At 37.8% G+C, this 13,639-nt stretch overlaps 1 protein-coding gene across 1 annotated transcript; it reads right to left on the minus strand.

The window, feature by feature from the left end:
• Positions 1-82: 82 nt before the first annotated feature.
• Positions 83-12,357, minus strand: ccdc169 (coiled-coil domain containing 169). Its single transcript, XM_088639465.1, has 8 exons — positions 12,202-12,357; positions 11,604-11,686; positions 10,022-10,132; positions 8,283-8,323; positions 4,710-4,808; positions 4,519-4,572; positions 2,017-2,093; positions 83-866 (listed from the first exon to the last, which is right to left on the minus strand). The coding sequence occupies exons 1-8, from the start codon at positions 12,285-12,287 to the stop codon at positions 770-772; spliced, it is 648 nt and encodes a 215-aa protein (XP_088495591.1). The 5' UTR covers positions 12,288-12,357; the 3' UTR covers positions 83-769.
• Between the last annotated feature and the right edge of the window lie 1,282 nt (positions 12,358-13,639).

Consider the following 13,639-nt stretch of genomic DNA (forward strand, 5'->3'; position numbering starts at 1 on the left):
CAATCAACTCGATCACTAATGAGGTGATATTACAGTCAAGACATACTCCAAGGTTTTGTCACATCAATATGAAGCAAAAATATTTCATATTCAAAGCATATATACTTTATTTTTCTTAAAACATACACAAATAAAACGTTTTGTTTCGATTCATATATACATATTTAAGTCAATAAGTTAATTTGTGAATTATCCACCATCTAGTGTATGCTTCACAGAGGGGGAAGGCTGTTTGAGTTTTCAACAGAGACATCCACTTACAGCTATTACTACTGCTTGTGGACTTGGTTGTCATCACTGAAGTTCTGAAATTGGAGGCCCTCAAGTGAACAAGTGCCAACAGGCTTGGGTGGGTTTGAGTCAGCCAGTGTCCCATGAGTTAGCACTGCGACAGTGACCCCTGTGACCTCCTGGGCATCTGCAGCTTCCAATGTTAATAGTGAGAGCTGCATCAGTCTGCTCTCTCCTGTGACATGGTTGCAGTGTCAAAAAAGATTCCTGAAAGTGCCTAAGAGGACAGACACTAAATCCCTCAATCTTCTCTATGCAATACAAACATTGTAGATGTGGTAACAAAAAGAAAAAAAAGATGGGTAATTATGATTACTACAACCCAATAATGTTAATGAATCCGAGAAAAAAATAAAGTCTCTTCATTATGGAAATAACAGCGTAAAGAAATACATCTTTGATACAAATGCAGAAAATAATTCTAACATATCTGACTACATTGCCCTGTCCTGTTGTGCATAAGAACTGTTTTTTTTAATCAGCGTTTTATCTTTGGTAGTCGACTTATGGTGGCCGTCTTCCTTATGGGTCCTCTCTCGGAATCTTTGTTTGTGCTCAGCAAGTTGTAGCTGCCTCTGCATAAATAGCGAAAAGAGTAAAAGAAAAGCAGGTATGATGTTTTACTTACATCTTTGTACCTCAACAACCATGAAGAAAAGAAAAAAGAGGAGTGCATCCTAATTTTAAAAAATGAAATTAAACAAATGAAATTGACATTGACATATTGTACAAAAGTAGAATGATTTCTACATATAGAGTATAAATATATTTATAGCAGTGGTATATTACAATAGTATTCCTTTTATGTGTATTGCAGTATTTTGGTTTCAAATGTAATACATTGCGCTAATAAAACAGCTTGAAGAACACTGCAGGAAAGCATGAAATCAGATTTGGAGTGCTTCCTGAAGGGATGCATCTCTGCTTAAATTATGCCCTTGAAATCTCTGATCATTACATGCATTAAATAAAATTTACAGAAACAATCCAAATACAGAATCATCTTTCATAACATTACATTATTCCTGCCAGAGAGCCAGACAATGTAATGAACTCAGACAGCACTCTTTCTAATGCTATCAGGTTTAAAATGCATTAGATCTCTGTATAGCTGTACAGAAGGCTTGTAGCTGTGCATATTTCCTAGTATATTTCAATACTGATACAATAAAATCATTTATTGTAAATTTAAAATGAGTATTAATTTATCATTTGCAATTTTGTCACATTATAAAGAAAATATCTCAAATAGGTAAAAAGGTAACAGGTGGCAATCTATATTTAGATCATTTAGGCACTTGTTTAATAATACTAAAGTGCATCTTTTTAGGGACCCAAGATTCATTCAAAACATCACAAAAGGTTTTGAGCTTTAAAAAGACTGCAGAATTACAGTGCTCTGACATTTCTCTGTTTTATAGTCTGGACTAGGTTAAAATCTATCTACACACACATCACATCAAATTTCAAATTAAATTAGCTTGGACTACAAGTTCAAATGACAAAAACACCAGCTTTCCAGTAGTTAGACTGAAGACACCACTGGTAAGCAGGAAAGCAATCAAGTACCATGACTGAAATTTGTGAATGGAATTAAGGTTCGTCTTTAATTCAGTACCATTTAGATGTCTTGCGCAATTTCAGTTTTATTTTCAATAAGTAGTATTCGAAAATACATTCTAAGCATACACCTATTGATTTTTGAACACAGAAAAAGTACCATACTTCACAAGCTGATTTTCCATGGTCCCGTGTGCCTGAACCATCTGCTGTTTTCTGCTTGAATCCAACACCGCAGATGCCTGAACAAAGGCCCAGAGTCTTATAACCACAACATAGGTGTCTTTAGCCATATGCAGCTAAATATTACTTTTTATAGTTTTGTTGGTTAGTACACACATTACTTTAGGTCACTTTTATAATTACCTACAAACAGACATCCTTTTAAAATGTTATTAATAATGTTAGGGAGTGTTACAGTTTTGGTTTGGGTCATAGTCAGGATTAAGTTTTCTTACATCTTTATAAAGGTCTTGCAAAAGTAATTAAGGAATTACAAAGATATTAATTTTTGAAACAAAATATTATATAGTTGAAATACATTTCTTACTCTTGCAATACCCATAATTGTTAAATGACACCGAGCTACAGCACAAAATTATATATATTGGAGGAAAAATCTGATGTATTTCTGTGCAGCTGTCCACGTAAACTCTTATGAATGTTTTTAACCTCTTTTCTTGGTTTCCACGATGGATTTTCTTTTGTTATTGTAATGGCACTTATAAGAATTAACCTAAAAAGATGTACAGTATATTGAAAGGAAGAAGGACAAATAAGCAAATCATTGCAATGAACTGGAATAACACTGATAGAATTAGAGGAAACAAATGTATCTGCTCCCATTCAAAAATCGAAAAACAATGTAGCAGAATATGCTGCAGACATAGAGTATAATGAACAGTATTTTATTTGAAAAGAAAATGATATGCAACACAGAAAATGTCACGAACAAGACTTCAGCATAACCACTACTAGTGTTTAAAAAATCTAGTAAGTATATTATTATCTTTAGGATTTCATATAATTATATTATGGACAATTTCCCAATTTGTTTTTTTTCTCTTTTAAGTTTTAATTGATTCAATATCCTGCTCTGATCATACACTGTTAAAACAATGGATCTACAGTACTGTATGTTCGCTTTTGGGCTTCACAATGGACTCGACCAGTCAGGGTGACCACCTGAGCGAAGGCCGGGCTCTCGAATCACGGGTTCAAGCCTGAGTCTTGCCACTGGTGATCCGATAATGACTGGGATTCCCCAAGCTGCAGCACGCAATTGGCTGAACGCTGCCAAGGGGAGTGTGGGATTAGTTGGCCAGGGCTCTCTTGGGATACAACAGCCCCTGAGGCCTCCCAGACATGTAGTGCTGTTGGTGAGGGATGCAGGTCTTTATTTATCAGAGCTGGATTATCTGTAGGGCGCTGTGGTGCCTATCAGTTGTCCGAATGGAGGCGAGTTTGCCTGCACTTCCTCATTCCCTCCAGACTGTTGGGCTCATTTTGGCTATTCCAAATCAGACGGATGTAACAAACATATTGGCGATATTTTAGAATCTAACTCAATTTGTAATGCTTTTAATCCACCTTAACTAACTGAAACAGAAATCTGAAAAGACACGAATATAGCGTTTACAAAAGAACAGGAATGTGATCATCAAAGATGACAGAACTCTTCATTCACCTTTGGCTGCCTTTTATTCTCTTTTTAAGAATGAACGACAAAATTAGACATTAAGAAAGCAGTGCCCCTCTGCACAGAGTGGTCTTGTGATTTGCCATGTTGACTGTATGCTATCACACAGAAAAGTTGCATGATACCTTAGTTAGTCAAACAACCACAAATATCAGTCTTGATTCTCCTTTAGTTCAATGGCTGAGTAGAAATTCCAGTGTCTGCAGATTTTACTTCACTGAGGCACTTTAATCCACAGTAACAGATGCAATGAAGTGTCCCAAAATCAGAAAGATTAATGATTGTGTAAGACAGCTGTTAAGTGAAAGGATTAATGTCAAATCAGTATGAGTGTGACCATAAAGGAGGCATTTCTTATTGATAGAACTTTGATAGAACTGTTTGACTTTGGTCTACTTGGTTTTAAATCAGGAACAAATGTAAACATCCAAGAAAAAGCAAGGATACATTTCTAAAGCAAATGTGGTTAGGTCCACCTTTCACACTGGGCTTCCCAATGCAATTCATTATTAAACTTTCACTAATCGGTTATCGGGAATAAAAATGAAGTGAATTTTCCCAAATTAAATAATTACTAAGACAAAATTCATTGTTTAGTTCACTGGTGTCCAGGTAATGAGAACTTGTTGCAGGGCCACAGGGTCCTTTGTTTCATGTTTGAACATATGCACTCAGTTATAATCAATGTAATTATCTGCTTCAATTATAATCAATGTAATTATGTACTCACACACGTGTTCATACACACAAAAGATGAAGGAATTCAAAACAGAGTACCACTTATCAAGCACTGCAAACCTGACAAGCAGTTTAATTAACCAAGTAACAAACAAAATGTCTAATTTGCCAAACTGAAGCTTGAGTAGAAGAAACTCCAGATGGCACTGCAGCATTCTCATAATTAAATTTGCCAGCCCTGCTTGACAACTTTGGCTACAAAAATGAGAAAGATCCTTTCAAATTCCCACCTGTGAAATTTCTGCAAGGTATGTGCGTCTCTCATCATTTGCCTTATGATAAGCCTGAAAACCAAAAGCCAGAGTTAAAACTGTTACTCTAATGAAGTAAGATTAGTGTCTTATATCTGCGACTACTAGTATTTCTACTGACAAATTATCCACTTTCCACATTGTTGCAATTATAAAGATACTGTGCAAACCTTTGCTTCCTGCTCTGTTCGAAGCATGTAATCCTTAAGCTGGCTCTGGAGGCTCTTCTTGTCATTTTCTAATTGCTTAAGCAGCTGTTTCAGTGCGCCCTGCCAAAAACAAAGAAAGGCTAGCATGTTTATGCTGCACCTTTTTCATCAATGCAAATTGAGAGACAACAAACTGGTGTTGAGCGCATATGATAAAGCATGAGATCTCATAATCAAGGTTTCTCATCCACCCAGTGGTTAGCTGGGTCCCACTTCTCATCTGTTTCAAATCCTTGCATTTTTGCTATACTTGCTAAATATAATTCTTGCTTCCTAGACTGAAAAGAATCTGTCAAGCAGAAAGGTGAAGTAGTAAAATATCTGCCAGAAAGATAAATTCAACCCAATGCATTTCTTTGGCATTATTAAACACCTATCAAATAGAAAGTGGACATTAGGAGGACATCCCTTAAAGACTGAGAAGAGGAGACAGTTTTTTAAATAAAGAGGCTAAGGAGCAGTATTGAATATGCTATGCTGTCCTGTTGTCGAAACAGATAGCCTATGGTCCTCCAGAATAATGGAAGGACGAAATCCTTCTATCAAGTTCAAGTTCAAGTTTATTGTCATTATACTCATATACAGGTATATGGTATAACGAAATGCTATTTAGCTAGCTCTCAGATGATAAGTAGTACAAAAAACAATAATACAATTGTATAAAAAAAGAAAGACAGAGACAACAGGCAGTGCGCAAAACAACAACAGGAAATGTGCAAAACAACAACAGGTAACAGGTAATGTGCAAAACAACATCAAATGTGCAAAATCATACATCAACAGAATGAAATAAATGATAGAAAATTATGGGGAGTAAGCTTCTTGACATGTGAGTAGAGGTAGATTTCAATGTGTGTTTGAGTTTTTGGTAAGAGAGAAGGCACTGTGAGGTTCAGATCGTAGGTGACAGGTGGGAGTTTAATAGTTTGATAGTGCGGGGGTAAAAACTGTCTCTGAGTCTGGTAGTCTGGGACCGAATGCTCCGGTACTGTTTTCCAGATGGTAGAGGGTCATACAGTCTGTAGATGGGATGTGTGGGGTCTTTGATGATGCTTAGAGCTTTCCTCAAGCACCGTCTGTCATAAATGTCCTGTATGGATGGGAAAGCAACCCCAGTGATGGACTGGGCAGTTTTCACCACCCGCTGTAGGGCTTTGCGGTCAGCAATACTGCAGTTGCCATACCACACTTTGATGCAACCTGTCAGTGTGCTTTCTGTAGTGCATCTGTAAAAGTTAGTGAGGATCTGGGGACATATCTTAGGGCTTCTTCAACCATCTTAGGAAGTACAGGTGCTGTTGTGCTTTCTTGATCAGACAGCATCAGTTAGCTACTAGAAAATAAACAAGCAAGAATAGTCCTCCAATTTGTCAGGCTGTTTTCTGTTTGTGTAGGTTGTCCAGGGAAAGCTGTTCTATATGTTAATTTTAACTTGCATATCTTTGTTTTCTTCATGGTACTCAACAAACTTCATACAAGATATATGCATGATTTATTAATGCTTTGTGTCTGCCTATCAAAACTGATTTTTGATTTCTTTCTTCGACATTCTAAAATCTCTGCAACTATGGTTTCGGTGTAGTTCTAATTCCTCAGTTGAACGGTCTGTTTCACACAGCTGTCTCAGCAACCAACTGACTTTAATTCCTTAACTTTTAATAGCAGATGCTTTCTGCATCGAGGATAGATTTAAAATTACTGTGCTGTACTGACCATTAAATGACTGTTACTGAAAATAAAATTTGTTCAGCTTTGTACTGCTGGTGTCTGCAAATCTGCTAAGCTTTGGGAGGGAAGAATGATTAAATTTTTCCAAGAAATATGGCAGCCTTACTCATAGAACACAGAAGGGATGGAGGTGGGCAGTAGGTGTAGAAATAAAATATGATGTACTGTACATATTCTTACGTCGAGTAGCATTTTTAGATGGAAAAATGTATTTATAAGTTACCCTATCTTAATCTGTGAAATGATGAGAAAATAAAATTGGATATAGAGTTCTTGAAGTCTTCTTTTAGCAAACTTAAATGTTGCTTTAGATTTTTTCCCTCATTTATTATGTTTAAAGAGGGTTACTCTTGCAGATCCTGGCTCATCACCATCTTCAGTCACAGGAATCTTCTTCCATCTCCTTCTCTCTCTCTCTCCATGTTGTATTTGGTCTTCCTCTTCCCGGTAGTGCCATTCTGGTCATTTCTAACAGTCTCCTTTGACCATACCATCAGCTATGTCAACCTGCAACTCACAACTGACAACCTACTGAAGCTCAGCTGCTGTGAGCCTGGTCTGTACCTGGATGGGAGACCTCCTGGGAAAAACTAAGGTTGCTGCTGGAAGAGGTATTAGTGGGGCCAGTAGAGGGTGCTCACCCTGCAGTCTGTGTGGTTCCTAATGCCCTAGTATAGTGACGGGGACAGCGCCATCCTTCAGATGAGATGTAAAACTGAGGTCCTGACTCTCTGTGGTCATCAAAAATCCCAGGGCATTTTTCAAAAAGAATAGGGGTGTTACCCTGGTGTCCTGGCCACAATTCTCCCTGATCTTTAGCAATTATGGCCTCCTAATAATCCCCATCTATGAATTGGTTTAATCACTCTGTTCACTTCAAAACTGATACCTGGTGTGTAGTGAGCATACTGGCGCACTATGGCTGCCGTCGCATCATCCAGGTGGGTGCTATACATTGGTGGTGGTGGACGGGAGTCCCCATTACCTGTAAAGCGCTTTGAGTGGAGTGTCCAGAAAAGCGCTATATAAATGTAAGGAATTATTATAAAATTATGAATTATTATGAAGAGTCTTCACTCCTGTACTTTCCACTGGCTGATGATGTAAACGCTACTCACTTTGTCTACCTTGATCATCTCACATACCTATCAGAGCATTCTCAACCGTGTCACATACAGTTTCCTTTCTTAGGTTTTCTAAGGGACACTGTCTCTATTCCAAATATCTTGTAAATTAAAAGCAAAAGTCTTATATAGATAGTCTTATATGGATACTCTCCTGTTGCAGAACATTCCTATCGAGTTTCCAAATCATCTTCCCTGCTGATTGGATTTATATACTGAAAAAAGTGGTTATATGACTTTTGCTTGCAGAATGCTTTTCCTTTTCCATACAGCTGAAATGCTTAGATACTTAAATCAAGATGTACTAAAGTTAAGGTGAGAGCTCTTTAAATGCTCATCCTGGTTTTGTTATAAAAGTTTATGTACCAACAGGTACTGTGCATTTTGATTTCTTTCTTCTCTTTCATAAGAGCAACTGAACTTTTGTTTGAAATGATGTCTGACTTACTGATGCAAAGAAAACTAAAAATATAAATCCCACTACATATTTCTTTATTCTTTTTCACAATTTATTCAATAGAATTATGTATCTTGTTCTCCTGGTGAAGGAATAACCGAAACCACTGAATTTATTACATCTGCTTACACAGCAGAATAAGTTATTTTCTAAAATATAAAAACACTTTAGAAGAAAGAGTCTCTATATGAACTGCAGTATTACAACTTAAAATATTATACTCACCAAGGGCATCTCATCGTATGTTCGTATGGAGGAAAACCTGTCTGCAGAAAAAATAATTTGAGATTAATTTGAGAATCAAATCACAAAATGAGAGCAAGTGTTCTATTTCTCCTTCAATATTGCCAATTGTCTTTGCAATTTCATCTTTTCTGTGAGACATTTGGGGAGCACTCCTCAGTCTGGTTATCTTTTCATGATGGGGTAATACACGCAATACAGTCAAACCCAGTTCTCTGATGACTTACAAAGGCATACAGTGGTGTACGGAAGGCAAAGAAAATCCCACCTAAAGCCAGCAACTCTCTTTAATAATAATTGCTTACACTTATATAGCACTTTTCTGGATTCTCCACTCAAAGCACTTAACAGGTAATGGGGACTCCCCTCCACCTGTTAAGTGCTGGATATGATCCACCTGGATGATGCTATGGCAGCCATAGTGCACCAGAACGCTCACCACACATCATATCAGTGAGGAGGAGAGCAGAGTAATGAAGTCAACTCAAGATGGGGATTATTAGGAGGCCATAATTGGTAAGGGCCAATAGGAAATTTGGCCAGGACGCCGGGGTTACACCCCTACTCTTTTCGAGAAACGCACTGGGATTTTTAATGACCACAGAGAGTCAGGACCTCGGTTTTATGTCTCATCCGAAGGACGGCGCCTGTTTTCAGTATAGTGTCCCTGTCACTATACTGGAGGATTAGGACCCACATGGACCGCAGGGTGAGCGCCCCCTGCTGGCCCCACTAACACCTCTTTCAGCAGCAACCTTAGTTTTTCCCAGGAGGTCTCCCATCCAGGTACTGACCAGGCTCACACCTGCTGAGCTTTAGTGAGTTGCCAACTGTGAGTTGCAGAGTGATATGGCTGCTGGCCATATTATATAACAAACATCCATACCAGCCTTTATTATCTGGCTTTATTTACCTGGGACAATGGGGCTCAATGAGTTAATGAGTGTTATCATAAACCACTGCTATTACACTTCCAATAGCTGTTTAAGTTGAGAAATGCAATGCAATCATACGAGGACAAAATTTTATTTAAAACTAAGAGTTCTGTAAAATTTTTGTGTGTCCTTTCTGCGTTCAGTGACCAAAGCAATGGAAGTTCCCCTATTATTTCAGCAACTTAGAATACATTTCAGTATTATAACATATTCCTTGCTGTCTTTGTGCTCTTCATCTACACCGTTTTTGTACTTCCTCCTTCTTAACACTCCCCTAAGCCTCTTGCTTTTTTTTGGTTAAAACAAGGATGACAAAAATCTGTATCCATTACATAGTGTAGACCACTCAACAACAGCATGTTGTAATCATCAGACGTTGTAACCTACAACACAGGGTGTGAACAGGTATCAAATTATTCATGTCATTCATTTGTCCACATGAGTGAGACAATAGGGTCGTGAAACAACACTGCTAAGGAAGAACTGCCCCCTGGAGAGTGCCAGCTGGCTTTATAGCTTTAATGTTTCTTTATTAGCCCTATTAGGAATTCATCTTTTCACATACCCCAGCTTTTCTCCATGGAGACACACAGACAGAGAAGCTTGGGGTCAGAGCCATTGTACGGCGCCCCTGGAGCAGTTAGGGTTAAGGGCCCAACGGAGTAGGATTCCTCTGCCGGCCGCGGGATTTGAACCGGCAACCTTCCAGTCACAGGTGCAGATCCTTAGCCACAGAGCCACCGGTCCGCCCTTGTGGACCATTCCACAAAACGGTCTGTTCCTCACCGACAGGATTATCCCGTATCTCTTCCAGCTTCTCTTGCAGAAGAGCAATTTGCCTTTCGAGCTGCCTGTTTAGCTCTTGCTGCGTGTCATGTCTGGTTTTCCACTCATTTCCTGGATGTAAGGGTTAAAGAAAAAACAAAAAGTTATAGGGATTTTTCCGATTTATCTAGAGCAGCAGCAGTTTCTAACCTACAGTATGGTGTATGGTGGTCCAGGAAGCTACACAGGCGGGGGGGTCAATGAAAAGGAAAATGGGATCTGGAACCAGATTTTCAGCTACAGCTCATGCCATTCTATTTATGAAGTCAGAGAAACCCACCATCTCAATACGTTAACTTGGAACACTCTATGTATGTTAACACACAGGCACTGCAATGCTTCACAGATGTATTTTGTTGCGATGATGAATATGAATTGAACCTAATTTAAGGCATGTACATTGCGAATGCTTGCAAATATTTGGCAAAAGATGTCTGCACACTTGTAAAGGTTAGGAACCGCTGTTCTGGAGATGCGTGTCAGGTTACCATGAGCAATTCACCTGATATCTATCTTGTTCTATCCTTCAGCGCAGATTTAAAATGAGGTCCTTATGTGAGCGAGACTATGTTTCAAAGTTTGAAAGATGAGTTACTTTTTTATAGTCTTTTACATGTTCAATATATTTAGCTTTGTAATTTACATTTGTTATTTTTAGTTTGTGAAAGTTGCTCAATTAACTCAAACAGCTCAGTAACAGTTCCCTGCAGAAACATGCTATGACAGACTCCTAAGGGTATGAGTGGATAACAGTAGTAACCCAACTCTTGGACCACTCCAAGCAGTCAGCTTTACAGGTACACTATGTGTAAATTTGTGTTAGTTAAGCTTAAAGTGAGGGCAGTATCAATAAACCGACATGAACAAACTTTGAAACATGGTTTGGTGAGATGCACTTAACATTTAGTTCAGTTTTATTGCATGTTTGCTACCCTTTACTTCCTTTTTACAAACAGTAATATTGAAGTAGTTATGAGACTCTGCGTACAGTATATTTACTAATATGCATATTAAATGAAGTCTTCATCTTTCCTCACATAATGTCTCATATTGTCTCCTTTGCAAGGCTTGCTTTAATTTGCATAATTTATTGAGTAGGCGTCATATTACCAGGTTAAAATTTTATTTTTGTACATTTACAAGTCTGCAGTTCATTTCTAAAGTCCACTGTCCAAAAACAAATCTCCTTCCACATCACTTAATTATCACCCCACCTGCCAACTTTAAATGGAATGGCTTATTAAAAAAAAGTGTTGATGCAGGAGGAAATGTGTAAATTTATACAGTGTCAAGGAACAAAGGGTGTTTCATTATTGAGACAGGGGTGGCATTGTGGCACTGATACTAAAATAAAACCCAGCATGATACAAGCTGTTTAATACCTTCTGCTTCTTTATTTATCTGTGTAAATGTTCGGTCTTACTTGATGCACTTTAAGATTTTACTTCTTCAGTTTATGAATGATGAACGATGAACTATGATTTTGCACAGTGAAGAATTACAAAAAAAAGTCTGTTAACGAGGAAATCATCCAGAAAATTACCTTCGTCTTCTACACAGGCCAGTCTCTTCTCCAAGTTCATCACGGTAGTGCTAAGTTCAGAAACTGATTCTTCTAGCATTTCCCTGAATTCCAAAAATTCAAGGAAATTACAGCGGGTTACTTTGCATATGGTGGTTATTTGCGCTGTCGTGTTTAAATAATATTATAGCTGCGTTTTTAAGTTTTCTGGGTAAACCGTAGCTTCGACTAAAACAATTCGATCATTCATTCAGGATCAGGGCTGTAAGTGATGATCGATCACTACCGAGTTTTACACAGAGAATGTCATAACTGAAACTTCACTACAGTGCCCGAGAAATCCATCATGTCCAACTGAACTCTATTTGGATTCGTAGTCTCTTTTTTAATTTATTCCTTGCCTATTTATATAATTGGTTATACACAACAGTTACGTCCAGGAAAATACAGTGTTGCATCATTTAATCTGTAATCTGAAAAGGACATGGCATTTTGCGAACACTCAGAAGTGATGGACGAAAAACTCTCAACGGTGAGTTTGCAATGAAACGATACCCGAATTGCTCATCTTAATTTTAATTTACATCTTAATGCAACGAGCTCTGGAAAAGCAACTCACTTCATCTGCTTCTCTTGGTCAAGTTCAAACCGTAATCGAGGAGCATCGTAGTTAACAAACTCAAACTCCTCCATTTTCAGACACATGAACAGCAGAAACCAGGGTTTTGTTGAAGTCGTTTCCAAGGAGATCTGCTCTTCCGGCACATGACCGGGTGAGTCTGCGCTTTGAAAATTACCGCGGACTTCTGTAGTGGAGCTGTAAGGATTGTCGTAGAGCAGTTTTACTTCTTTTAAAGAGTCATTTGGCTTCAAAATTGACCCCGTCGCCTGCTTCAAACTGTAGATTGGAAAATGGATGCGATTTCGGTGGAAACGAAGATTGAATATACTGGTCTTCTGGAACTAATGGGTAGTTTTTAATATCCTGTTAAGTATTTGCTTCATTTGTTGTTGTTATTATTATGGAGACTGTCTTTAACAAAGGTAGAGTTACATCAAACAACGTAAATGTTTTATGTCAGGTCAAAGAGAAGCGCTCAGTTTGTTGCATTGTTGTATGCAACCTTTTTTGTACTTTCATAGATTAGGCCTAATTATTTGCCTTCACTGTTAGTATAGTAATAGTATCATGCAAAAACGGGGGTTTAACGCTAAATAAACGTTCTGAGTACGAGAGACCATCCGTTGTGAGCAATCTTAATGACCTTTTCCATTTTTGAACGGTGATACTTGTCTAGTTACCTAATGCATTTTGGTATTGTTTTATATCTACACCTTTTATTAATTGGCCCTATTTGATTGATCGATTTTAAATTAAATGTGTAAATGTTGTAGTTGAATGTTTTGATCGCTTAGTAAAGTCATACGGTACACGTTCATGATTATTCTGAAGCAACTCCAGTCTCTCGCTAGATGGTGCAGTAAGGCAATAAATGTACAGTATAACAACCCCTTTTTCGGTAATGAAAATGAGATTCCGGCGAGATCCGAGGACTGGCGTCCGTCCATTAATATTGTTTTGCCTTGCGCTTTATGGAACCAGGATAAAGGTTTCCACGATCCTCTCCAGGAATAAGTTTATTTCTGAAAATGCCTGGACATACAGTTTCGCCATACACTTTGTATACAATATAAATTATGGGTATGAATGCTTATTGACTTTTCGTCCAATCCCAACGCTGTAGGAAACAGAACTCTTCTGTTCTAATTAAGATTTCTAATTAATTAATATAAACTAATTAATTTTCTTTCAATAATATAAACATGCATGCGGTATATGATGTATACATGTCTGCGTTCAATCCTTTTCAATGTATTTACCCAAATTGATGGTCATAGAACAATGGGTAGTAATATAAACTTTATTTTATATAGCGTCTTTAAAAGCAACTACTCAAAGCGATTTATAGAAAAGTAAAACAAATGAAAACAACAACAAAGATAGGATATGAAATTAGCACAAAAAAACAGAGGAGTTTATAATGTAATAGCAGATG

The sequence above is a fragment of the Lepisosteus platostomus genome, chromosome 7 (genome assembly GCF_059453375.1).
Source record: "Lepisosteus platostomus isolate fLepPlt1 chromosome 7, fLepPlt1.hap1, whole genome shotgun sequence".
Taxonomy (NCBI): domain Eukaryota; kingdom Metazoa; phylum Chordata; class Actinopteri; order Semionotiformes; family Lepisosteidae; genus Lepisosteus; species Lepisosteus platostomus.

What these genes read in the sequence shown, in the direction of transcription:
- ccdc169 (XM_088639465.1), bottom strand. Translation starts at nt 12,287, where the DNA reads ATGTGTCTGAAAATGGAGGAGTTTGAGTTTGTTAACTACGATGCTCCT. An exon ending in GAACAGAGCAGGAAGCAAAG is followed by an intron (nt 4,573 to 4,709) that starts GTTTGCACAGTA and finishes TTTGGTTTTCAG; the next exon opens with GCTTATCATAAGGCAAATGA. An exon ending in ACCTTGCAGAAATTTCACAG is followed by an intron (nt 2,094 to 4,518) that starts GTGGGAATTTGA and finishes GCCTTTGTTCAG; the next exon opens with GCATCTGCGGTGTTGGATTC.